The sequence below is a fragment of the Cervus elaphus genome, chromosome 16 (assembly GCF_910594005.1).
Source record: "Cervus elaphus chromosome 16, mCerEla1.1, whole genome shotgun sequence".
In the NCBI taxonomy this organism is placed as follows: Eukaryota; Metazoa; Chordata; class Mammalia; order Artiodactyla; family Cervidae; genus Cervus; species Cervus elaphus.
The window spans coordinates 34,053,427-34,080,533 of record NC_057830.1 but is presented as its reverse complement, the minus strand read 5'-3'; the positions used below and the strand labels follow the sequence as shown (position 1 = coordinate 34,080,533).

Here is a 27,107-nt window from a genome sequence, read left to right as displayed (position 1 = left end):
CTGAGGTGGAACACTCTTTGGCATAAATCAGCAATATTTTTTGGATCCATCTCCTGAAGAAAACAAAAGCAAAGATAGGCAAATGGGACTTAATTAGACTTGAAAGTTTTGCATGATAAAGGAAACCATTGACAAAAGGAAAAGACAATCTACTGAGTGGGAGAAAATGTTTGCAAATGATATGACTGATAAGGGGTTAATGCCCAACAAATATAAATAGCTCAACATCAAAAAAAAAAAAAAAAAAATTGGCAGATTAAAAAATTGGCAGAAGAACTGGATATTTTTCCAAAGAAAAAATGCAGATGGCCAACAGGCACATGAAAAGATGCTCAGCAATACTAATCATCAGGGAAATGCAAATCAAAACCGCAGTGTTACGTCATACCTGTCAGAATGGCTATCATCAAAAGAACACAAATAACAAATGTCAGCAAAGATGTGGCAAAAAGGAAACTCTCATACACTGCTGATGAGAATGCAAACTGGTGCAGCAACAGTGGAAAACAGTACGGAAGCTTCTCAAAAAACTAAAAATAGAACTACCATAAGACCCAGCTATCCCATACCTGGGTATATATCCAAAACAAACATCAACTAACTTGAAAAGATACATGCACGCTGGTGTTCACTGCACCATTATTTACAACTGCCAAGATATGGAAGCAACCTAAGTGTCCACAAACAGAAGAATGGATAAAGAAGATAGCATACACATACACACAACCACACACACACACACACACACACAATGGAATACTACTCAGCCATAAAAAAGAATGAAATTTTGCCATATGCAACATGGATGGACTTGGAGGGTATTGTGCTAACTGAAATAAGTCAAACAGAAAAAGACAAATAATGTATGACTTCACTTACATGAGAAATCTAAAAAGCAAAAAGCCAAACTTCCAGATAGAACAGATAAGTGGTTGCTAGAGGTGAGAGGTGGGAGGGGCAGGGGTGTGAAATGGGTGAAAGGGGGTCAAAATGTACAAACTTCCAGTTATAGGATAAATAAGTCCTGGGGCTGTGATACAATTGTTGTTCGGTCACTAAGTTGTGTCCAACTCTTTGCAACCCCATGGACTGTAGCACACCAGGCTCCTCTGTCCTCCTCTATCTCACAGAGTTTGCTCAAATTCAGATCTGTTGAGTTGGTGATGCTATCTAACCATCTCATCCTCTGCTACTCCCTTCTCCTTTTGCCTTCAATCTTTCTATGTGATGTACAGCATAATATTAAAAGTTTTTTTTTTTTTTTAAGGAATCCATCTCCACTCCCTCTCCCTCACCAATTTGCCCTCACCCCCAAATTTTGATACAGCATTTTACTTTTGGCTGTTTTCTGTTATAATTTTGTGGTCTCCCTTCAGAAGAATATAAGCTAGATGAGGGCAGAAATTTCTATGTGTTTTTTTCTTTTCTAATTGTACTCCTAGCATCTCAAACAGTATCTAACACAGAGTTATAATTCTATAAATATGTGTCAAGTCAATGAAAGAAACTCAAAAGATAATGCCAGGTACTACACTGACCAATTTTATAATCATTAGCTTATTTACATTCCTTGACTCATTTAGAGGATTTTTCCCCAGTGTGAGTAGGTCTAAGTTAAAATAAGATCTTTGGCAGGCTTAACGTCTTTTAAAGGTTCAACAGATTAGGGGCAGCAGCAGCAGTCATGACATGAAAGATTCAGTATTAGCAACTGACCTTTAAGAACAAGGAAAAGGAAGAGACGGGTGGGTACTGTTACTAGATTTGCCTACTTTAAGAAAAGAAATTGAAACCCTGAGGAGTTGTCAATAAGTAACCACTCCTTGGGAGCAGCTTATTTGATTGTTGGGTCATAGGGGCCTCATCCCAGGAAAAGCAAGGAGCTGATGGCAGCAGAAATAGTTGAAATTCTTGGCATGCTTCCAGAGTCATTTTCCAGTCTCTCAGTAAATCTTCCTTTTCTCCCACAGCTAAACAGCCTTAGTATGGTATCTCTTGGTATTACTTCCTACAACTGCATATGACTCTACAAATGTCTCAAGATAAAGAACTAAAAAAAAAAAAAAATACATATTTCCAAGGATTATAGCTCTCTTTATCCACTCATTTCTGAGGACACAGGAAAGCTGGAAAACACACACGTTCTTCTGTGCCGAGGGCTTAACATACAGTATCCTCATAAAAACACTTCTGACCTTAGAAACTTTCATAACTTAGGTTATAGTTATGAAAGGATAACATCTATAATTGAATTTTAAAAACAAATTGGTTTAAATCTTCATGTTTCTTATGAGTCAAGGGATAATTAAGAATGACCAATAAAGCAGAAGGCCAACTCTGAAGGTGGCTAACAGAGTGAAGGCCTGAAGCAGTGGTTCAGTCATGATCCACTCCCTCCCCCAGACCTACAGACAGAAAAAGCTCCAGGGTGAGGGATGCCCCATGGGTGTGAGGCTGCCTGAGGAAAGGAGAGTTCCAGTGACAGACAGACACTCTCCTCGCCTGTTCCGATAGTAACTCCCAACAGAACAGCCGACTGCCTAAGTTAAAACTTTATTATCAAGACATGGAAACAACCCAAATTCCCACCAATAGATGGTTGGTTTAAGATGGAATATTACTCAACCATTAAAAAGAATGAAATATTGTCATTTGCAGCAACATGGATGGACCTAGAGATTATCAAACTAAGTGAAGTCAGTCAGATAGAGAGAGACAAATATTGTACTATATGATAGCACTTATGCAGACTCTAAAAACTAATACGAATGAATTTATATACAAAACAGACACAGACTCACAGGAATAGAAACAAATTTATGGTGACCAAAAGGGAAAGGAAGGAAAGTGTGGCAAATTTGGAATGTGGACTAACAGATACACACTGCTATATATAAAATAAATAAGCAACAAAGATTTACTGTATAGCACAGGGGGCTTCCCTGGTAGCTCAGTTGGTAAAGAATCTCCTGCAGTGCAGGAGACCCAGGTTCAATCCCTGGGTCAGGAAGATTCCCTGGACAAGGAAATGGCAACCCACTCCGGTATTCTTGCCTGGAAAATCCTATGGACAGAGGAGTCTGGCAGGCTAAAATCCATGGAGTTGCAAGAGTCAGACTTAGCAACTAAACCACAGGGAACTATATTCAATATCTCATAATAACATATAATGGAAAATAACCTGAAAAATAAATATATGTATGTAACTGAATCACTCTGCTATATACCTAAAACTAACACAATGTTGTAAGTCAACTACACTTCAATAAAAACAACTTTTTAAATACAACTGCCACTTGTTATTCAGTCACTCAGTCATGTCCGACTCTGCAACCCCATGGACTGCAGCACACCAGGCTTCCCTGTCATTCACTATTTCCCAGCGTTTGCTCAAACTCATGTCCATTGATTCGATGATGCCATCCAACCATTTCATCCTCTGTCACCCACTTCTCCTCCTGCCCCCAGTCTTTCCCAGCATCAGGATCTTTTCCAATGAGTCAGCTCTTCGGATCATGTGGCCAAAGTATTGGAACTTCAGCTTCCTCATCAGTCCTTCCAGTGAATATTCAGGGTTGATTTCCTTTAGAATGGACTGGTTTGATCCTTGCTGTCCAAGGAACTATCAAGAATTTTCTCCAGCACCATAACTGCCATATGACCCAGCAATCCCACTTCTGCATATATATCCAAGAGGGCTTGAAAGCAGGATGTTGAAGAGATAACTGCACCCCCATGTTCACTAAAGTATTATTCACAACAACCAAGATATCAGTTCAGTTCAGTTGCTGAGTCGTGTCCAACTCTTTGTGACCCCATGAACCGCAGCACGCCAGGCCTCCCTGTCCATCACCAACTCCTGTCCATTGAGTCAGTGATGCCATCCAACCATCTCATCCTCTGTCATCTTCTTCTCCTCCTGCCCTCAATCTTTCCCAGCACCAGGGTCTTTTCCAATGAGTCAACTCTTCACATGAAGTGGCCAAAGTATTGGAGTTTCAGCTTCAGTCCTTCCAGTGAACACCCAGGACTGATCTCCTTTAGGATGGACTGGTTGGATCTCCTTGCAGTCCAAGGGACTCTCAAGAGTCTTCTCCAACACCACAGTTCAAAAGCATCAATTCTTTGGCGCTCAGCTTTCTTTATAGTCCAACTCTCATATCCATACATGACCACTGGAAAAACCATAGCCATAGCCAAGATATAGTAACAACCTAAGAGTTCATCAAAGAATACATATATATACATAACAATGGAGTATTATTCAGCAAGGAGAAGGAAAGAAACCCTGCCATTTGCAACAACATGAATAAAATTTGAGAACACTTTTCTAAGTGAAATAAATCAGACAGAGAATGACAACTGCATAGTATCACTTATATTGGAAGTCTGGTTGGGGGGGGAAATGTTACACTTGAAGAAACAGTTAAAAAGTAGTTGCCAGGGGCTAAACAAAATATGGAGAGGTAGGTAAAGGGTACATACTTTCATCTATAAGATGAATAAGGTCTGAGAATCTAATGTTAAACATAGTGATCATAACACTGCATTACATATTTGAAATTTGCTAAGAGAATAGAACTTAAAGTTTTCTCACCAAAAAAATAAATATATATAAAAAGTTATTGTCAAGATACAGTAGAAGCCACCACTTGTGCAAACCCAAGCCACAGCGTAAATCCACTTTACCACTTCACACCCACTAGGACAGCTGCAGTCAGAAAGTCAGATAATAACAATGTTATGGTGAGAATGTGGAGGAAATGGAACCCTCATACACTGCTGGCAAGAATGTAAAATAATCCAGTCACTGTGAATAACAGTCTGCTAGTTCCTTAAAACTTAAACATAGAGTTACCACATGAACCACTAATTCTACTCTGAAGTAAATGAAAACACATGTACACACAAAAACTTATACACAAATGCTCAAAGTAGCATTATTCATAACAGCCAAAAAATGGACACAACTCAAATGTCCATCAAAAAATGAACAAACTAGTATATCCATAAGTAGAATATTATCTGGCAATGAAAATAAATTTACTGAAACATCCTGATAATAGTATGAAGTACTGATACAACATGAATGAACTTGGAAAACATTATGTTAACTGAAAGATGTCCATCACAAAGACCATATATCTTATGATTCTATGTAGATGAAATGTCCAGAATAGGCAAATCTATACAGACAGAAAGTAGATTAGCTGTGTTGGGGGGAACGCAGGGGTAGGTGGGGAGTGATGGCTAAATGGTCTGGTGTTTCTTTGGGGGGTGATGAAATGCTCTAAAACTGACTGCGGTGATGGCTGCACAACCTCATGAATATATTAAAAATCACTGAATTATACACCTCAAATGGGTGAATTGTATGGTATGTATATTGTATCTCAGTAAAACTGCTTTTTAAAAAAAGAATGGGTGGAACACCCTGGCTCGAGTGGTTAGGACTCGGTACTTTCACTGCTGTGGCCCTGGGTTCAATGCCTGGTCTAGGAACTAAGATCCCACAAGCCATGTGACACAGCCAAAAAAAAAAGACATGAAAATATGGGGTATCCCTCTCAGAGATTCTGACCAGCACCAACCCTCATTAAGAAGATGCATTTGGTCCCTCTTACAAGGTCTTCCCTCACCAGGTTAACCCACTAAGATAAGCCAGCAGGTTGGACCTGCATTCTTATGAGCTCTCCTTCCCTTGTTGGCAACATACTTGAGAAAAGACTGATAAATTGAATATGAGGCATTTTACAACATATAATGTGTGTATAAATTCACAATAATAGCTCAATTGATCCCCAAATAGCACAAGAGCCCAGGAGGAGCAAAAGCAGTGAGGCTCGCAGAGGGCCCAGAGGAGGAAGAGGAAGTTTGCCATGATGAGGGGCTCATCAGACCTCATTTCTCTCTCCTGGTGGGAAAGTGGATCAAGCTGAGCACTCTCAGGGCACCCAGGATGGTGAAAACAGCTCTCAGGTATTTTGCAAAATACAATATAATAAAAGTAAGAAGATTCGCAAAATGCCAAGAGGCCACTTGGAGAGCCAGGAAAGAGAAGCAAGAGATGAAACATAAGGCTGATTGCAGAAGGATTGTCTTTTTTCCCCATTTGTTAACAGGAAAAATAAATAAATAACTGTCGAACCTCTTGACTTTAATTTCATGCACAATTCTCAGGATTCAATGCCAGGAAGTGTTTCTGCATCAGCACCCAAATAATTCACAACAGCTCAAAATATCTACCAGGAGCTTGCATCAGGGATAAACCCACCCCGCAGTGCCATGTTGAAGGCTGTCTGGGTGTCTGTATTTAAATTCCTAAAGAGCAGATGCCTGGTCGGCCATGGTGGAAACCTGCTCCTCTCGCAAGGCCCCTTTCTGCTGAGTGGTTGCTTGGGGTAGGAAAACAAGAGATGTATAGTCAGAAATCACAGAATGAAGCTCTTCTATATGATACTTTAATGATGGATACATGTTACTATAAACTTGTCCAAACCCACAGGATGTATAAAATCACCAGTGAACCCTAATGTAAACTCTGGATTTTGGATTTTAATGATGCATCAATGTAGGTTTATCAGTTTTAGTTACAACACATGTAACACTCTGGTGGGAGATGCTGATACGGGGAAGCCTCTACATATACAAGGATGAAGGATACAGGGGAAATCTCTGTACCTTATTCTGAATGTTGCCGTGAACCTAAAACTGCTCTACAAAGAAAAAAACAGGACATTTTGGAGGAGAAATATGTGCCTTTATTCTCCGAGAGGGCTTAGAAAGTTGGAAAAGATTTTAGGTTTTTGGTCCAATGCCTGCAACTTTCTCAGGGAGCATCTGGAGTCCAGAGAAGAGAAGGGACTCACGTAACCTGGTGAATGACAAAGGACCAGGACGCAGGCATCTAGATTTCCATTTTCACAGCTCTTTCAGCTTCATTCTCGGGCATTGTTTATGTGAGCTTGGCTAATGTAGCTGTTTTTTCTGTGTATCTAAGTGACATACTTTTCTAAGTGTATTTAAGTGACATACTATGATTTAAGTTCAAATTAAACTGCTCATTGCTGGTATATAAGAAAGAGACTTTTTTTTTTTTTATATTAACCTTGTATCCTATAATCTTGCTTTAATCACTTATTAGTGCAGAGAAGACTCAGTGTATGTGATGAGGCATTAAAATTTTGTTGGTTTAGTAAATGCTTACTGGCTGATCAACTGTGACTGTAAAATGTTTCTTACCCCTCCTGCAAAAAACATTCATAGGGACCACCATGGTCACAGAGGCACCCAATACCTTCACTGCCAGGCACGCTCACACACACCCCGAGCAAATGCCTTCACCTTCCCTTTCTACTCACCTTTGTCCTGAGGCCAAGTTTCCTTTCTTCTTGCCCTTCACTGACCGGGGTCCTCTGGGATCTAAATAAGTCACTATTCCCTAGAATGAATCTCGCATGTCAAATGTCTTTCAGCATTTCTGACTGTTCTTCACACATCACTGAGGGAGTGGAATCTTAAACATGATCTTTGGGAGGAAAGGTCCTCTCAGAAGACATCCTAAGTCTGAAGGACATAGAGGTGGGCAGAGAAGGTGAAGAACATAGATAAGTTCTTTGTTTATTCCAGTCAAGCTACAAGGAGAAAAATAAAATGACACAGTGGAAGCAGTGAGGACACTCCCAAAAATCTGGGATGTAACTCTCAGTCATCCAGCACAAATACAAGCCCACCAAAGAGAATAAAGGAGTTGAGAGAAATATCAAGTGGACCCCAACATTCCTGAGGGCATGTAGAGCCTGAGACAAAAACCCAGTACATCTTACCTCTAGTTCTAGAAGTATCAGCCAAGCTAGCCATATAAAAAAATTTTTTAGGGCACTTGGCCCTACAAACTACACCTCAATCGGGTTGTTATTAGTCCCTAATAAAAGGAAGTCATTACTGTTTTCTGAAAATTCTGGAAGGATATACCAAAAAAAAAAAAAATCCTTGGAGAGTGGTGGCTTCTGAGGAGTGTGTCTGGGGTGTGGTGTTAGAGGAACATTTATTTTTCATTTAAGAATCTTTTGTATGATTTAGGTACTGAAGAATTTATTTACAGGGCAGCAATGGAGAAACAAACATAGAGAATAGACATATGGACATGGGGAGAGGGGAGGAGAGGGTAAGATGTATGGAAAGAGTAACATGGAAACTTCCATTACCATGTGTAAAATAGAAAGCCAGTGGGAATCTGCTGTATGGCTTAGGAAACTCAAACAGGGCCTCTGTATCAAGCTAGAGGGGTGGGATGAGGAGGGAGATGGGAGGGAGTTTCAAAAGGGAGGGGATATATGTACATCTATGGCTGATTCATGTTGAGGTTTGACAGAAAACAACAAAATTCTGTAAAGCAATTATTCTTCAATTAAAAAAATAAAGAAAAAAAAGTATCTTTTGTATTATTTGAACTGATAATATGTGCTCTATAGTAATTATTCAAGAGGGAAGATATCATCTCCAAAATAAATAATGGGGGGGGATAATTGATCTGAGATGTGTTGTTTATTTATCTGTAATGACAAGTATTGGGAGCTAATTTCTTTTGTCTAAATCATTAGATGACCCAATCCAAGTGGTATTCATCCCAGGTATGCAAGGCAAGATCAAATTCCAAAATCAGTGAATGCAATCCATCACAAGAACAAACTAAAAATGAAAAAAAAAAAAAAAAAAAAATCACTTGACTATTTCAATAAATGCAGAAAAACCTTGACAAAATCCAGCACCAAATCATGATAAAAAAACTCTCAATAAACTCAGAATAGAAGGGAACTTTCCCAACTTAATTTTTAAAAAATCTACAAAAAGCCTACAGTTCATACCATCCTCAATGATGAGAAACTCAAAGTTTTCCCTCTAAAATCAGTAAGTCCCCTCTCACCACTCCTTCTCTATAATAGAAGTCCTTCCCAATGCAATAAGGCAAGAGAAAGATTGGGAAGGAAGTAATAAAATGGTCTTTGTTCACAGACAACAAGATTGTCTATGTAGAAAATTTGAAAGAATTGACAAAAAACTGGAAAAGGCAAAACTATCATGACAGTAAAAAGCATCTTTCATTTCATTTAATCCTCAGAAACAGCCCTATGAAATGGGGATTTAATATCCCCATTTTATGGGTTGGAAAAATGGGCCAAGAAATGCATCCCACCCCAGGACACATAGCCACTAAGCAGTGGGCTGAGATGTGAACTTTGGTCTGTCCAAGACCACGAAGTTCAAGCAATGAAGGTATAATCCCTAGGGATGTTAACCATGAGCAGACACTATCACAATAGTTTTGCCTTTTCCAAAATGTCATATAGTTTTTAAAAATACAAAAATAACACATGCTTCACTTGGAGAAGGAAATGGCAACCCACTCCAGTATTCTTGCCTGAAGAATCCCACGGTCAGAGAAGCCTGGCAGGCTACAGTCTATGGGGTCGCAAGAGTCGGACATGATTTAGCGACACCACCACCACCAACACATACTTACACATGTTCAAACGGTATCAAAGTACAGAGGGAAAAGCAGGAAGGTTTTCCCATACTATTCCCACCCTGACTTTCAATGCCTCTCTCATTCAAGAGTTAACCACCATTAAGAGGCTAACATTGTACTGTTCAGTATGACAGCCTCTAGCACATGTAACTATTTAGATTTAGATTTAATAACTAAATTAATTAACATTGACAATTCAGTTCCTCAGTGACACTAGTCACACATGAAGTGTTCAAAAGCCATGCAAGACTAGTGGTTACCAAACGAACAGCACAGATCTAGAACAGTTTCATCATCACAAAAGTTCTACTGGAGAGTGCTAATCTAAATAAAGTATAGAAAGAGGCTTTTTCAATTCCTCTCACCTATGTTCAATACTTATTTCCAGAAGCCCCCACAGCTACATCCATCAGGTCCTCTCTGGCTGAACTTAGGACTATCCTAACAGGTTAAATTGTCAACATCCGCTGGATCATCGAAAAAGCAAGAGAGTTCCAGAAAAACATCTATTTCTGCTTTATTGACTATGCCAAAGCCTTTGACTGTGTGGATCACAATAAACTGTGGAAAATTCTGAAAGAGACGGGAATACCAGACCACCTGACGTGCCTCTTGAGAAATCTGTATGCAGGTCAGGAAGCAACAGTTAGAACTGGACATGGAACGACAGACTGGTTCCAAATAGGAAAAGGAGTACATCAAGGCTGTATATTGTCACCCTGCTTATTTAACTTAGATGCAGAGTACATCACGAGAAACGCTGGGCTGGAAGAAGCACAAGCTGGAATCAAGATTGCCGGGAGAAATGTCAATAACCTCAGATATGCAGATGACAGTACCCTTATTGCAGAAAGTGAAGAACTAAAGAGCCTGTTGATGAAAGTGAAAGAGGAGAGTGAAAAAGTTGGCTTAAAACTCAACATTCAGAAAACTAAGATCATGGCATCTGGTCCCATCACTTCATGGCAAATAGATGGGGAAACAGTGGCAGACTTTATTTTTCTGGGCTCAAAAATCACTGCAGATGTTGATTGCAGCCATGAAATTAAAAGACGCTTACTCCTTGGAAGGAAAGTTATGACCAACGTAGACAGCATATTGAAAAGCAGAGACATTACTTTGCCAACAAAGGTCCATCTAGTCAAGGCTATGGTTTTTCCAGTAGTCATGTATGGATATGAGAGTTGGACTGTGAAGAAAGCTGAGTGCTGAAGAATTGATGCTTTTGAGCTGTGGTGTTGGAGAAGACTCTTGAGAGTCCCTTGGACTGCAAAGAGATCCAACCAGTCCATCTTAAAGGAAATCAGTCCTGAGTATTCATTGGAAGAACTGATGCTGAAGCTGAAACTCCAATACTTTGGCCACCTGATGTGAACTGACTCATATAAAAAGACACTGATGCTGGGAAAGATTGAGGGCAGGAGGAGAAGGGGATGACAAAGGATGAGATGGTTGAATGGCATCACCGACTCAATGGACCTGAGTTTGGGTAAACTCCAGGAGTTGGTGATGGACAGGGAGGCCTGGCATGCTGCAGTTCATGGGGTCACAAAGAGTCAGACATAACTGAGCGATTGAGTTGAACTGAACAGGTTAGAGGACTTCCCAGGGGGCATTAGTGGTAGAGAACACGCCTGCCAAATCAGGAGACAAAAGAGATGCACTTTCGACCCCTAAGTCACAAAGATCCACTAGAGGAGGGTGTGACAACCCCCTCCAGTATTCTTGCCTGGAAAATCCCATGGACAGAGGAGCCTGGCAGGCTACAGTCCATTGGGTCTCAGAGAGTCGATCACAATTGAAGCAACTTAGCACACAACACATTAAAGACATGCTTTGAAAAAGTCTGTAAACTTCCTGACCTGTAATTAAGAAAGATTTGCTTCATCACTGAAGATCACAGATCATGGAACCACTGCCACTCTCAACAGCACATGAAAGCTTAAAACCTCAGCTAAGAACTTGAAACCTCCAGTGTTCCTTGGGGTAGTGCCTGAGACAAAACACTCCATGCGTCTTATCTTTTGCCCTGGAACAGTAGTCAAGCTGACCCTGCAAAACAATGACAATGGTCATTGAACCATACATACCATGCCTCAGTAGGGTTGCCTTAATTATTCTGTAGTCAACAGTAGCCAGTACTGTTTTCTAGACTCCAGCTGTCCACTCCATTGTCTGCACAGTTTGAGCTCATAATTGCCAGCTCCCCACTGCATATTATGGACCTCTCTAGTGACCTATAAAATCAATGCATTTCTCCAGGTTCCTTACAAATATCATGCCTTTTCCTATGCACAGCCTTCTGCCAGAGGCCCTTCCTTCCCTTACTATACCACCTTCTCAACACATTCCCCCAGTCTGTCAGCCAGACAATGCTTACTTTTTCTTTAAAACTCATCTAAGCCATGATATCCTCCAGAAAAATCTTCCCTGGTCTGCCCAGGCTACATTGGGAGCCCCAGCGGCTGCTCCAGAAGTTCTATACAGGAGACACTGTGAGGATGAAGACCCAGTAGAAAGCAGGGAAGGGGATGTGTGACTTCTCTTGAAATTACCTTTTATAGCAAGGTACAACTTTTGCTGAGATTATCTGCAAGGAGAAGCACAAAGTTCTTCAAGATGCTCTTATTTGCATTTAAATGGGAGTAAGAAAATATCTGTGATCCATTTCAAAGAAAATATCTGTGATCCACCCTTTTGAGGAGTAGTGACTTTAGAAGAGGGTGACTAGAGATTAAAGGAGGGTTATACCTTCCCCTAAGTGATACCTTGGTTTCTGTCTCTGCTCCAGTAATATCCTAGTGTTCTCCAATCATAACACTACCATCTTGAAACTATGTGTCTGTCTTCTCTACCAGACTGGAAAGGACCATATTCTTACTTATCTTTTTATCTCTGGTACCCAGACCAGTCCTTAAGAGAGGTGCTATCGGATAAATGAGTGGAGAAGTAGGTGGATGGGTTGACAGATGGATGGATGGATGAATGGATGGACAGAAAGGATGGAATGGGACAATTTTGCCCTCAGACTAAAATCTCCGAAAGGGTAGCGTTCTTGAATCTCAAACTCTGTCACTCTTTCTCCCTCATTCTATTGCCAATAACATCAAGAAAATGTTTTATATTTAAGAACTGCTGAGTTCACTGATGGGGAAAAAGCTGGCATTTCCCACCCAGTGAGTGTGCTAAAGAAACACTGGAAGAAAGAAACAAAGAAACCTTTAACAATAAACATTGGATGATAGCATTAAAAACCTCCCTTACTCTAATGAAGGTACAATTTGGAGATAAACCTAAACCACCTTCCTCTCTGTGGCATATGATTAAAATCTGCTTTGTTCTTCTAATTTGCCATTCTCAAATTACCACACTGCTGCTGGCGCTGCAAACTCAGACGTCGTGGCTGCCCTTGAATTACTGTACAACTTTTCCTCCTTTTCTCCTTTTAATCAGCACTGAACCAAGAAGATGCCATCTACACCTGGTGAAAATCCTATGCCTCCAAACATGAAGACAAAAGGTGCCCGTCAAGGTGACCAACCCCCATCCCGCACTGCCATGATCCCCTCAGAAAGAATCTCCCTTGAGGTTTGGAAACACACGAGGTGAAGTTATCCTTGACTCGGCTCCAGGTGCATACAGTGTTTTTTCCTCCTCTGACTCCAGAGATTTTATTACGCTTCTTCCTAAGCCTTCAAAACAAACAGCCTGACAAGGACATAGCTAGTGCCCAAACAAAAAAACTTTATTTTCATATTTTTCTAGAAGTTTTCTAAATACCATGGCCTAGGATTACTAAGAACTGACTTCCAGAGTCAATCCGAAGACTACAAGGTAAATTTACTATAGGATAGATAGATAATTCTATGATATCATTCGTCCTTTTTTAAACTTTGTAATTTTTTGAAAGTTCAAAATGCAAGCAATGTCTGTCCCATGCCAAACTTATAAAGGGAAAAGGAAGATATCTTTTAATTGTGTAGGAATGTTAGATGCCAAAATATTCAAAAATACCTGAACAGCTGATGGACATTTTCATTTTGAGGTACACTGAGCTACATTGAGCCACATTTTGACTACAGAAAAGTAGAGAAGAACTAGAACTGTGGTCCTTCGATGACACTTCTAAGAAATCAATTTATTTTCTTTACCCAGAAATGTGGTCATTGTGAGGTTTTCTCCCTGTGTTATTAACAGTTGTCAGTGGAAGAGAATTATATCACTTAGACTACCAAAAAAGATTCAAAAACACAATAACAGTAGTATTTAATGTGTAATCCAAGACCCCATATCTCATCCTAATTTTGCTAAATAGGCAAATTCAGGCAAATCACACCTCTGGATCTCAATTTAATCAACTAACTAATTCACATTATGAGCATACAACTCAAGAAAATCAAGAGGCATATGAGGAGAGAGAAAGATGTTGCTAAATAAAGAACCAATAATTCCCAACATCATAACACTGTAGATGATACCTACATATGATAAAGATCACAAAGACTAGCATTATTTTCAGAACAATGGGCAGGCATACACGTAAAACCCAGCCCTCAAAAATAACATCAGTTAATAACATCAAGGAAGAATTACTAGCCAATTTATCGATTAGGCTTTGTCCTCTCCTCTATTAAAAAAGTTAATTAGTTTCTGATTTTTTTAAGGTTGCTTAATTTTATTATCAATCCATTTGTAACTGATATTGTATTCAAATTTTCACAGTTTGCATGTGAAAATTCTGATTCAGTCAATCCTTTCCACACTAACATTCACCATTAAGGCCTAGTGCCTCAAAGATGCAAATTACACTTCTGAAATGAGAGGTAATAGACCAAATCGTAATCTGCTTCCCCTGCAACAGAATAATCATATTTAAAACCTTAGCATAATAACAGATCTATTGAGACAAAGCTGTATTGCACATCTAAAATCCAAATCATGTTACCAATATTAAATTATTTCTTTGAGGGATCTTATAGACCTTGAATTTATTTTAATCAACATTCACAATAATCTCCTGGAAACTAAACAGGAAACAAAATTTGCCATTGGATATATCTAAGACACATAAATAGTAAAGAAAAGATAAATTATTGCAGCATAACTTACAAAGTTGTTCCATGACATGTTTACTTCCAGTTTGTATCCTTTTGATAGGATTTAAAAATGTATTATCTAATGTTCATGACACTGTCTCAAAGGGTAACTTCCCTAGAGTGAAAGTCCTATGTTTTGTAAGTCAGAGTCTTATAGCCTGGAGAGGACTTTTTGTCATTTGTTAGTCCAACCTAGAAAACAGGATTCCCACAGGATTCTCCAGGCATGAATACCAGAGAGGACCGCAACCCACTCTGGTATTCTTGCCTGGCTACCAAGAATTCTCTACTCAGATACCCTGCAGGCACTATGACGTCCACATGCCCAAACTCCTCCCCTAATCTGCTTCTCCTTTATCCTGTCTTCTCAGAATCAGCTTCGTGGGTGTGAGATCCATGCTAAGAAGGACCCATGCTTTGTTTAACGGTCTCCTGCTGTGATCTTGAAATAATTTTTTAACAAGAGGCCCCAGATTTTTATTTTCCAGTGGGTCCCCAAAACTTGTGGCCTGTACTGTGTCGGTGACACCATGACCCCTGTCCCTGAAATCAACCACCGGGACTAATCCAAGATTCCCCCTCCCCTCATTGCTACATCCAGTCACGCTGATCATGCCGAAGGTTTTACATCAAGCACAAGATCAGCGTGTTTTGCATGCCTTCTTCCCTTCTTCAAAGAACTGATTTTCACTTGTCCTTTAATTATTACCAAGATTCATCTATACCAGAGATACTGATTGATGCCCCAGTCTGATACAGATGCCTCCTCTTGGTCCTCTACCTGTATACCTGTCCCTATGCTTGTCATGTTGTCCTTGAATCACTATGTTGTCTCTCTTCTTCCAAATGACTGTGAGCCTCTTGATGTCTGATTTTATTTTCTTTTTATCTCCAGTTCCTAGCTCTGTGCTTGGCATATAGAAGATATTTTTAAATGCTTATTGACTAAGATTGAAATTATTTCAAAAAACCTTTACTAATCCACTTTTGAAAAGCATGATGCTTGATCTATACAAATGCTCTTTCCCTTTAGAATGAGCTTCATTTTTTTTCAGAGTGATCCTCTCATTTCCCTCCTGCACCTTCAGGCACAGTCCCCAAACAAACAGCTCCAGAGCTTATATTACACCTCGAAGGCATTTTTTCACTGTCCTCTGGGGTCACGGTCCCCCGAGGTCACTTCTGCCAGTGAGAACAGCTGGGCCTCCTATGCCTCTGGGATCTTCCGGCCATGGCTGGCTTTATACACAATGATTTGTTTATGCCAAGGAGTTGCCAGAGCTCCTCCACAATGCCACCAAGAGTCCAGGATACAGGAAGGCAAGAGTGGGAAACGTGGTCCAGAGGGACAAGAATTCTCTCATTAACCCTGAGCGCCCGTAAACACTCTCACAGACATTCAACACTTCATCAGACTGGCCATCATTAGGAAAGCCTGTTTGAAAAACAAACTCTTCATCTGGCTGGGGATGGGAGTCAAAAGGTGTCATTTCATCTCCAGCATCAATGTCTAATCGGTACTTCAGTTTATTGTGATAGACACACCTGGATGGATTTCTTTATTCACTCATTCATTCACTCACTCACTCAAACATTCACTGAACCTCTACCAAGGGAAATGCGCCAGGTGAGGTATTATCCAGAGAGCTAAGGGTCAAAAAGCTCCACACTCAAGGAAGTTAAGAATATTACTATGAAATAGATAATTTCCATTAAAGCCTTACTATTCCAAATGTGGTTCACAGAGCATGGCATCTAGAAGCCTGCGGGAAATGCATAATTTCAGGGCCCTCCTCAGGACTGCCTGAATCAGAGATATGCATTTTAACAATGGCACAGAAGATCCACCTGAATATCCAAAACTGCGAAGCATTTACACATCCCTCCCAGGAGCTGAACGCCAACTCCTTTTAGCCTGAATTAAGTTCAGATCTCAGCTGCAAAACCTGCCCTAAGGGCTCCTGATCATAATCCTATTTTCCTCCATCTATGGACTCCACATCTGGCTCTCTGCTATTTCATAGGAGGAGCAACTTGCAGCCTTTCCCACACAAAGTGGAAACAGAGAGAGGACCATGCTAGCTACTGAATGCCTATCACTCATGCATGTGAATCTCAGATTCTCTATGCAACAAATTCTGTTATTTCCATTCCTGCCATGTTTTCAAGAGTTCCCAAAATGCCTAGTGAGTAAAAGAAGTAACAACTTAAGAATTCAGTGACTGAGGGACTTGATTCAAGCAGTTTATATGTTAACACAATGCATTGTCGCTGTACATTTTCCATAATGAAAAGAGGAGTCTCAAAGTAAGACTCCAAATTATTAGAGTTGAAAAAAAATTAGATTCAGCTGGAGAGCAAGTGCAATTGGGAAATGCTTATGACAGAAGAGCCTGCCCTTGATCTTCTACTCTTAACACTGCAATGTACACACACACACACACACACACACACACACACAGAGGTATATGGTTAATATTAAGAATTTCAAATATACATATACATATTTTTTATACACATGCTGAGATTTTTTACTTATCTGACATCATTTCAAGTACTTATAATTTGCAATCCTGGAGACCCAAGATGCATGGGAGTAGTTCTTTGTTTTACTTAGGACTATTAAAATTTTTTTCAGGAAGTTCAGTAAATTGACAATCACCAAAACCAGCAATTCTTGAGCTTATTGGCCTCAAAATTCCTTTACATTATTGAGGATCTATAGAACTTTTGTTTATTTGGGTGGTATATCTCAATATTCACTGATGATATTTTTTTTTTTTTGCATTTTAAAAAAGTACTTTAGTGAAGAATTGAGAGACTGACGAGTTTTTGAAATTATTTAATCAGATAATCCATTTCCCAAGCATTCTGCTCAGCTATGGTCTTAACTGTGTTTGCCTTAACTAGCACCTCTTTTTAAATAATCAATAATTGATTCATTTAAAAAATAACAAACCCATTGCACATGAACATAAATAGCATTCTTTTATGAAAAATAACTTTGTTTTACAAAATAAGGCCAATTAATTGAGAACAGTAGTGCTTTTTACATTTTTAGCATCTTTAGTGTCTGGCTCAATAGAAGACAGCTGGATCCTCCCATCTGCTTCTGTAGTTAATGTGTTGTTACGTCACATGTTTTCCAGCCTCTGGAAAACTCCATTGTACAGTTATGAGAGCATGAGAGTGGAAAGGCAATCAACATCGCAACAAGAGTGACAAACAGGAAAATAGTTTTTTCAACAAACGGTGCTGGGACAACTGGATATCCACATGCACGAGAATCAAGTTGGACCTCTGCCTCACATCATACATAAAATCTAATTCAAAATGGGTCAGATGGGGAGTGACTATTAACAGGAACAGTTTTATTTGGGGGGGATGATGAAAATGTTCTGGAATTAGCAGTAATGGCTGTATATATAGTATATAATGTGAATATACTAAAGCTACTGAATTTGACACTTTAAAATGGTGACATTTATGATATCCAAATCACATATCAGTAAAATAATGAATCAAAGACCCACATATAATAGCTAAAACTATAAAACTGTTTAAAGAAGACACAGGTATAAATCCCATGACCTTAGGCAACAGTTAGTTAGCTATGACACAAAAATCACAAGGAAAAAAAGAAAAAACAGATAAATTGGATTTCATCAAAATTTTTAAAATTTTGACACCATCAGACTAAAAAAACCCACAGAATGAGAAAAATGTCTGTAAATCATTTATCAGATAAAGAGTCTGTATCCAGAATATGTGAAGAATTATTAGAACTCAATAATAAAGCAACAATCCAATTTTAAAATAGGCAAAGGATCCAAATAGACAGTTCTCCAAAGAAGATAGACAAACAGCCAATAAGCACATGAAATGATGGTCAACATCATTAGCGTCAAGGAAATGCAAATCAAAACCACAATAAGGTATCACTTCACACCCACTATGACAGTTTATAATCAAACAGATAATAACAAGTGTTGGCAAGGATGTGGAGAAACTAAAACCCTTATACATTGCTGGTGGAAATGTAAAATGGTGCAGCTGCTTGGGAGAATAGTCTGGCAAATTATTCAATTCAAAAGATTAAACACAGTTACTCTATGGCCCAGTAATTTCACTCCCAGGTATATACCCAAGGAAAATGGCAAATTTTACTGGAATATTCACTGCAACATTCTTCAAAATAGCCAAAAAGTGGAAACAACCCAAATTTTCATCAACTGAGGGTAAAATGTGATCTATCCATTCAACAGAATATTATTCACCAATTAAAAGGAAAGAAATACTAATACATGCTACAACATGGATGAACCTAGCAATTATGCAAGTGAAAGAAGTCAGACACAAAAGATCATTATGTGACTTCATTTTCATCAAATGGCCACAACCAACAAATCTATAGAGACAAAAAGTAGATCAGCGGTTACCTAGGGCTGGGAAGTTTAGGGGGAAAGGGAGTATGACTACTAAAGGGCACAGAGTTTCTTTGGGGGATTGTCTGATTGTGGTGATGGCTGCACAATTCTGTGAGTATCTTAAAGTTATACACTTGAAATGGATGAATTTTATAGTATGTAAATTATATCTCAGTAAAACTCCTTAACCTAAAAGAGGCAAACAACATCTTAGTATTATTTTGAAAATAGTTTGAACACTCAGGGACCCCCTGAAAGGATCTCAGGGACTCCTGGGGGTCCCCAGAATGTACTTTGAGAATCACTGACCCAGACAAAACATCTAGTATGGTAAACTTCCTAGCAGCCATCTTCCCCTCCCCTCTTTCTCCTTTGGAAGAGAACCCTGATTTCCAGGCATTGACCTCTCTCTCCCCCATGCAGACCACCACCAGAAAGAAAACTGATTCCACTCTGAGTCCGAAGGCACCTTAAGCTAATCACACACCTTAAGCTAATCAGCATCAGAACAGTGATTTCACTCACTGTTCAGGGTGGCAGGTGACCCAGGAGGTCTGATCAAAATGACTGCAGGACTTTTGCTTGGAATGCTGAGTTGGAAGTAGTTTTTCAATTCCTCTGGAGGGTGTCCCATGAAAATGTGAGAACTGGAACCACTATAACCATTTCACTACAGTCTGAGGATAAAGCCTCACAAAAAGGCAAGATAGTTCTTGAATTAGATCCCTACTTAACTCAAAATTTCTGGATATGTGATCCTCTGTGTGTGTGTGTGTATGTGTGTGTGTTAGTCACTCAGTTGTGTCTGACTCCTTGCAACCCCATGGACTGCAGCCTGCCAAGCTCCTCTGTTCATGGGATTCTCCAGGCAAGAATATTGGAGTGGGTTGCCATTCCTTTATCCAGGGGATGTTCCCAATCCAGAGATCAAACCCAGGTCTGCATTGCAGGCATTTTCTTTACCATCTGAGCCGCCAGGGAAGTGCTGATCCAGTAAATATCTTTAATGTTAAAGCCAGTTTGAATTGGAATTTGTCAGTTAAGAGCACCCAGCTGATATATTGTCCAGTGATGTGGAGCTAACAGTACTGCATCCTCCCCATGGTCAACACGGGAGAAGGAAACGGCAACCCACCCCAGTACTCTTGCCTGGAAAATCCCAGGGACAGGGGAGCCTGGTGGGCTGCCATCTACAGGGCTGCATAGAGTCGGACATGACTGAAGCGACTTAGCAGCAGCAGAAGCAGCAGCAGCATGGTCAATACACTTTGCCTTCACTCCGAGGACATCAAGAGATAAGATCTTAGCAGAGTATTGAAATAACATTACTTTTCTGTCAGAATATACTTAACACAAAGAGCTGGCCCATGTAATCTAGGCCTAAACAAATCAGAGCTAGACCACGGTATTTAACAAATACCTCTTCTATTCCTTTAGTGTCTGATATTCACTGTACTCTGAATGGCACTCCAGATGAGTCTGATTGAGAAAAGAGTTGGGTCGTCCTTATTAACAGAACATGAGTGGCTGTTACCCGAACCTAGTGCGGATTTCACCTGCAGGCTCATCATGGGGCCTGATTTTGAGCACATATGTATGTTTGCATGTGACCCCCAATTCCTGTTCAAACAGATAAGGAACTTAGGATGCAGTAAACAACTTTCTCCTTCTTAACTAAATTAATTAGAATAGTATTCTGCATTTGGGTGATTTTTTAGCATTTACAACACGCTTTTATAGATTTCATCTCAACAACCCAACAGAGATTGGCAATTGAGGAATTATTATGCCCATTTCAGATTAAAAACAGGAGGCCCAGTGATTCACTTGAGGTCTTACACAGTCAGAAAGTGATGGAGTTTGGGCTTAAAGACATTAGAATCCAAGCCAGAGCCTTCACACTATTTAGGAGTAAATCCAATATACCTTCACATAATAGTAAGACAACAGTCAGTATATTTTCAGTTCTTACTATGGGCCAGGTATTAAGTAACTTGGTATATATTGCATGGGCTTCCTAAGTGGCACTAGCGGTAAAGAATCTGCCTGCCAATGCAGGAGACATAAGAGACGCAGGTTTGATCTCTGGTTGGGAAGATCCCTTGGAGACGGAAATGGCAACCCACTCCAGTATTCTTGCCTGGAGAATCCCATGGACAGAGGAGCCTGGTGGGCTTCAGTTCCTGGGGTCACAAAGAGTCGGACGCAACTGAAAGCGACTTAGCACTAGCACTATATATTGTATGTTTGATTGTTACAACAAGAGCATGGAGTTGTACCATTACTACCCCCACTTTACAGATGAGGAAACTGAAACCAAACTGGTAAAGTGACTTGTCCAAAGTCACTTGACTAGTCAATGGTTAGAGCCAGAATTCAAACCCAGGCAAGTAGTACTCTGGACCACAAGCTCTCAACCACTTGGCCATGCTCCCACTTCAGCAAGAGCAGAGATGCTTGCTCTACACAAGACAGGGTGTAGCTGCACAGAACCCATGGGCTCAGCAAGGACTGAACTGATATTTAACAACACAAGCTACAAAGGATTATCCAATAATTATTCTTGCTGCGGAATTTGATCATACAAAGATTGCCTAAAATAAGCCAGGGCTCAGCTAACATCTTATTAAACGTTACTAACAGTTTTGTTGTAACGATAATTATTACTCAATTTGACCTATTCTGAAAGACACTACTGCTTACTTAGCCACCAGCAGTTCCCCACCCCCTAACACACACACACACTCCCCTCCATTGCTTCCATGAAGTCAAAGTCCATCTCCCATTATAGAGAGTGAGGAGTACAGATACCAAATATTCACATTTCTAGACTCTTTTATAGCTAAGTTATGGGTATAGGATTCAATCCTGGGCAATGGGATCTAAGGGGAGGACTGATGGGAGCCTCCAGGAATGGTGTTCCTCTATGATAAAAAGAAATGCAACAGGCAATCCCACCTCTTACATGGTGGATGAGTTAGTACTTGAAGGACATTCACAACCACCTTATAATGAGAACTCTAAGTGACAAAGGAGACGAGCTAAGGAGGCAGAGTAGAAAGATGGAAAGCGCCTGGTCCATGAAGAGCTGCTGAACAACTCTGAAGCTACCCTGCCTCGGGACTTCTCATTAGGTAAGATGATAAGTGTCCTTATTACTCTAGCCACTTTAACTCAGCTGCTCTTTTACTTGCAGCCTAAACATCCTCTCAAGTCTCAGGAGGCAGCTGCAGAGAAGCAGGGCTCTGGATTCTAAGTCAAATGACACGACTTCAATCTACTTATTTACCAGGTGACTCAAGTTGCCTAATCTCTCTGCACCTCATTTTCTATACCCATAAAATTGAGGAAATATTCAATAACACAACAAAATGGAGATAACACTGGACAGGATTGAACATCACATGAGATAATATGTATAATAATCTGTCAATAGCAATGTTTTACTCAAAGGTAATTGGTCTAGGTAACAGATAAACTATAGACTTTATAAACTGGAGACATCCATTCTAACCCAAATCCCTTATTTTACAAAAGAAGAAACACTGATTCCAAATGTCAAATGACTCACTACATGTCACACTGGTTGGTAACATAACTAAACTATGTATCTCCTTATTCTCAACCCAATGAGGTCATGCTATCCTCATGATGACAGGTAATGAGCTACATTAAATACTGGATCAGTAGCATTTGTTCATTCAGCAAGTGTTTATTGACCACAACTATATGTCAAGTTTGGCTGTAGCTACTGAGACTCCTTGAAGAACAACAACCATAACAAGAGTTCCTACCCTCATGAATTTAACAGCCCAAACAGAAATTATGCAATCTACATCTACAAATAATTATTAAGCACCTACTAGGAGATCCGGAGAAAGCAATGGCAACCCACTCCAGTACTCTTGCCTGGAAAATCCCATAGATGGAGGAGCCTGGTAGGCTGCAGTCCGTGGGGTCGCCAAGAGTCGGACACGACTGAAGTGACTTAGCAGCAGCAGAAGATCAGTCCTGGGTATTCACTGGAAGGACTGATGCTGAAGCTGAAACTCCAGTACTTTGGCCACCTCATGTGAAGAGTTGACTCACTGGAAAAGACCCTGATGCTGGGAGGGATTGGGGGCAGGAGGAGAAGGGGACAACAGAGGATGAGATGGCTGGATGGCATCACTGACTCGATGCACATGAGTTTGAGTAAACTCCAGGAGTTGGTGATGGACAGGGAGGCCTGGCGTGCTGTGATTCATGGGGTCACAAAGAGTCGCTCAGACAGGACTGAGCGACTGAACTGAATGGACTGACTGAGGTGCTATACACAGTGCCAGAGTTTCTATTCAAATACAAATTTTTATATTTTCCAGCCAATTCCAATAATAACAATCATGTTTACCAGGACTCGATAAAGAATAAATAATATGAAAAGTCTACAACTTACACAATAAAAATCAGTATTAAAAATGACAAGCTCATTAGAAGGACTGATGAACACTCTGCCAGCATCTGAAAATGTGGATGGAATGGGGAAGACAACTAGAACTCTACTCTGCTTGAAACAGCATGACTGAATGAAAGAAGTGAGAACTAAGCCATGTCCTTCCACAGTCTCCAGACTTGCAGGGTTGGCTCTGTTGGAAAAGACCAGTAGAACCAACTCATTGGAAAAGACCCTGATGCTGGGAAAGATTGAGGGCAGGAGGAGAAGGGGGTGACAGGGGATGAGATGGTTGGATGGCATCACCGAGTCAAAGGACATGAGTTTGAGCAAACTCCGGGAGATAGCAAAGGACAGGGAAGTCTTGCCTGCTGCAGTCCATGTTGCAAAGGGTTGGACATGACTTTGCTACTGAACAACAACAATGGGGAACATTCAGCAACTCCTTTCCTTCCCCAGGCCCCTGCCTAGTGCCCTAGACTCTCCTTTTGCTCCCTATCCAGTTGGAATCCTCTTTCACTTCAACTAAACAGTCACATGCAATCGACACAATGCAACAGCATCCTAGATCCTATGAAGAGACAGAGCAAGTGGCTGTCAGGCTGCTGACGCTGAGCCATTACACTGAAAGTTTTCTTTGTCAGCAACACAAATCATATACTTTGGAAAAGAATATTTAAAACCTATTGTTTTGCCAAAAAAAAAAACCATAATTCCACCTTGCATGGGTTATAGAGGGAAAATTTGTGTAACACTCTATACACTCTCTTAACTTTGTGATTCTCTAGACCGGAGGGAAAAGGCAAGCAAGAAACAAAAGACAGATGGATTCCCCAGGGCATATACTAGTGACTTCAAAGGTTCTTTTTTTTTTTTTTAATCACTTTGTCTTTGTCCTAAACAAATGGAAAGGTTTTTGTGACCTTATGCTCAGAAATGTAATATCAATTCCCAGGTTTGAAATACTCCAGGCAGGTATAATGTCCAAAATCACCAAAATCATCTTTTGATTCATTTTAATTGATTAAATGATAATCACCATTTGGGGGCAGATGTGCTTCCAAGTAAAACATTTGATTTTCTCAAGCAATGCCAAAATCAACATTTTGGAACATAGCATTTTAACCTCTTTGGCATCAGTTGGGCCATACAAACTCTAATGTTCCAAACTGTTATTAGACTGACTATAATCTACTGTTTGCCAGTTCACCAGACAGCACATACATGTCCTCTGGGGACTATTTATCCATTCTAAGGAAGATTCCCTTCCATAAACAGAAAAGAAAAAACAAAAAACAGTGGTGTCAACTCCAAGTGAGACAGGACAGGGCAGATAGAGGGTGGAGACAGCTCTGGAAAAGTCAACAGCCCCACTCTCTGTGACTGACCCCTTTATTACCTACATATTCAATACGGGTTAAAGTTCCTGTACACCCACTTGAGGACTCAAGGTAAAATGCGCAAACTCCTCTCTCTGAAACACAAGACAATACATGCCAAATGTTTCCATGCAACACTGTGGCAGCAGAAAAACTGCCTATCCCGCTAATCCTTTTATTATTAAGTTTAGCAGCAGTGTTTAGTTCAAAATGAAATCCAAGGTTCTAGAGAAAAGTCAGTGGGAGCCCACTTTAATGGGAGGTCATGGAGCACTACACTCCTGCCGGGAAACTTACCCAGTTGTCATCTTACAAGTTAGGAGTCACTGTCCCCGTGTCACTAGCTCCCACAAAAAGAAAAAAAAAGGCGGGGTGGGGGGGGCGGGGAGACCATTCATTAATTCATTCTTAGTTAACACAGCCCAGAAGCAGATTCCTGCCACTGGGAGACGCTGCTTCCATTCATGTCTCAACAGAATGGGTACTCAGTGTTTTAAAAACAGCTCACTCAGTCTCAGACCTTCAAGACTTGAGTAGGTGAGAAGAGGAAATTCCAGAGATAAATAAGTAAAGAGACTTAAAAGTCAAAAGCTAATAGTGCTGAACCCTAACATGACCTTTCCAGGTTGTGTGCCCTGAGTCTTGGGAGAGGGCACACACGTGCCTATATATACAAACACTGAGAGTGCCCTCACACACACACACACCATTGCATCTCACAGATCTCCTGCAAGCCCAGAGGCACTTAAGTACTGGAGGATGGAGTTGCCATCAAAGCTGCCTTCGCCTACACAACTCTGGCCTTCTCCAACTTGGTCCAGAGCACAGGTCACCAATATCCCAAAGGGCGATTTCTCCCAGGACCCAGGTCCTGCAGCATTCCCTCCCTGCTGGCCTCAGAGCCCTTTTCCCTGAAACACTCAGATTTCAAAGGATTCCTTTCGAGGTAGCTCCAGTCCGCGCAGCGTGCACCATCCCTTAAGGCTTGGAGCCCGGGGCTGCCTGGCCTCTCTCACTCCCGGGAAACTTCGCCGCTGCCCCACGCTAAGAAGTAAAGGCCACCGGTAGAGGGGAGGCAGGGAGCTGGAGCAGATCCCTGGGATTGAAGGCACCTTCGAGCCCAGGCGCCAAAGAAAGAATGAGCGGATCCATGCTGATGCATGCCTTCTCCACGTGGAAGAAGGAAGACTGGGCGACATGCATGTACCTCTCTGGGTTCTCAGAACTCATATTTCCCGACAGGTTAGGAAACAGAGGGGTTAGAGTCCCCCAGGAGGCAGCTGCCCTGTGTCCACTATCCTAGGTGCAGCGAGCGAGACGTGAGCGCAGTGTGTAAGCCAGAGGAAGGGGCCCCGGGAATTGATAACGCACGCCCGGTGCCTGCGGGGGACAGTCCCCCACCCCACCCCCCCATCCCTTAGTAGGGCTCCCAGATTCAGAGCGGAGGAAGAGAAATCTGGCTTTCTAGTAGGCCCCCGGGTGGGTTCCTTGCCTCCGCGCGCACGCCCACCCGTAGAGGCCCCCCAGTCCCACGCCCGACGCCTAGTCCGCTCCCTCGCCCCGGCACCTGGATGTGGCAGGAGATCTCCGAGTCGTCCAGCAGCCGGATGGTGCATTTCATCTCCTGGCTGAGCGATTTGATGCTGGAGCTCCGAAAGTGGATCATTTTCATGGTCCTCCTGCCTCTCGGCACACAGTGGCAGGAGGCGAACATGCACCGCGGCCCGGGGAAGCGAGCGGGAGGCTCGGGGCTGGCGCGGCGCTCGCCCGCGCGGACACACACACACTGCCCTGGACACCCGGGCGCGGCTCAGCCCCCGGACAGCAGCGACAACCGGCGCCTGCAGCCACACATGCCGAGCGGCCAGGGCGCGGCAGGCGGGTCCCTCCCTCTCCACGGTCCCCTCCCTCCGCTCCCTCGCCTCCGCCTCGCCCGCTCCTTTCCCCGCCTCCGCCCCTTGCGAGCGCTCCTGCACCTCCCTCCGCTCGGGCTCGCTGGCCGAAGATGCCGGGGCCCGTGCCCCCCGGCAGGCGCGCGAAGCACTCACTCCCACGCGCGAGGAGCCGCGGCAGGAGAAGGCGGAGAGCGGGCTGGCGCCAGTGGCCGGGACGCCCCGGCAGTGGCCTGCTCCGCTGCCGCCGCCGCCTCTGCGTCAGGCTGGGCCCGGCAGCCTCCTCCCTCTCCGGCCGCGATCACTCTGGCTCCTGAGCGAGCTCGTCCCTGCCCCGGCTCCCCCACGCGCC

The 27,107-nt window shown here is 41.7% G+C and overlaps 1 protein-coding gene across 2 annotated transcripts in view; it reads right to left on the bottom strand.

Moving 5' to 3' along the window:
* The window catches only part of FRMD3 (FERM domain containing 3), a 326,745-nt gene extending 299,979 nt beyond the window's left edge, over window positions 1–26,766 (bottom strand). Inside the window, exon 1 of one of the 2 annotated variants that reach the window (XM_043927504.1) lies at window positions 26,431–26,766. In XM_043927504.1, coding sequence (XP_043783439.1) covers window positions 26,431–26,577 — 147 coding nt within the window. In that variant the 5' untranslated portion in view covers window positions 26,578–26,766. The remainder of the gene's footprint in view (window positions 1–26,430) is intronic. The other variant, XM_043927505.1, reaches the window with a different exon arrangement.
* Between the last annotated feature and the right edge of the window lie 341 nt (window positions 26,767–27,107).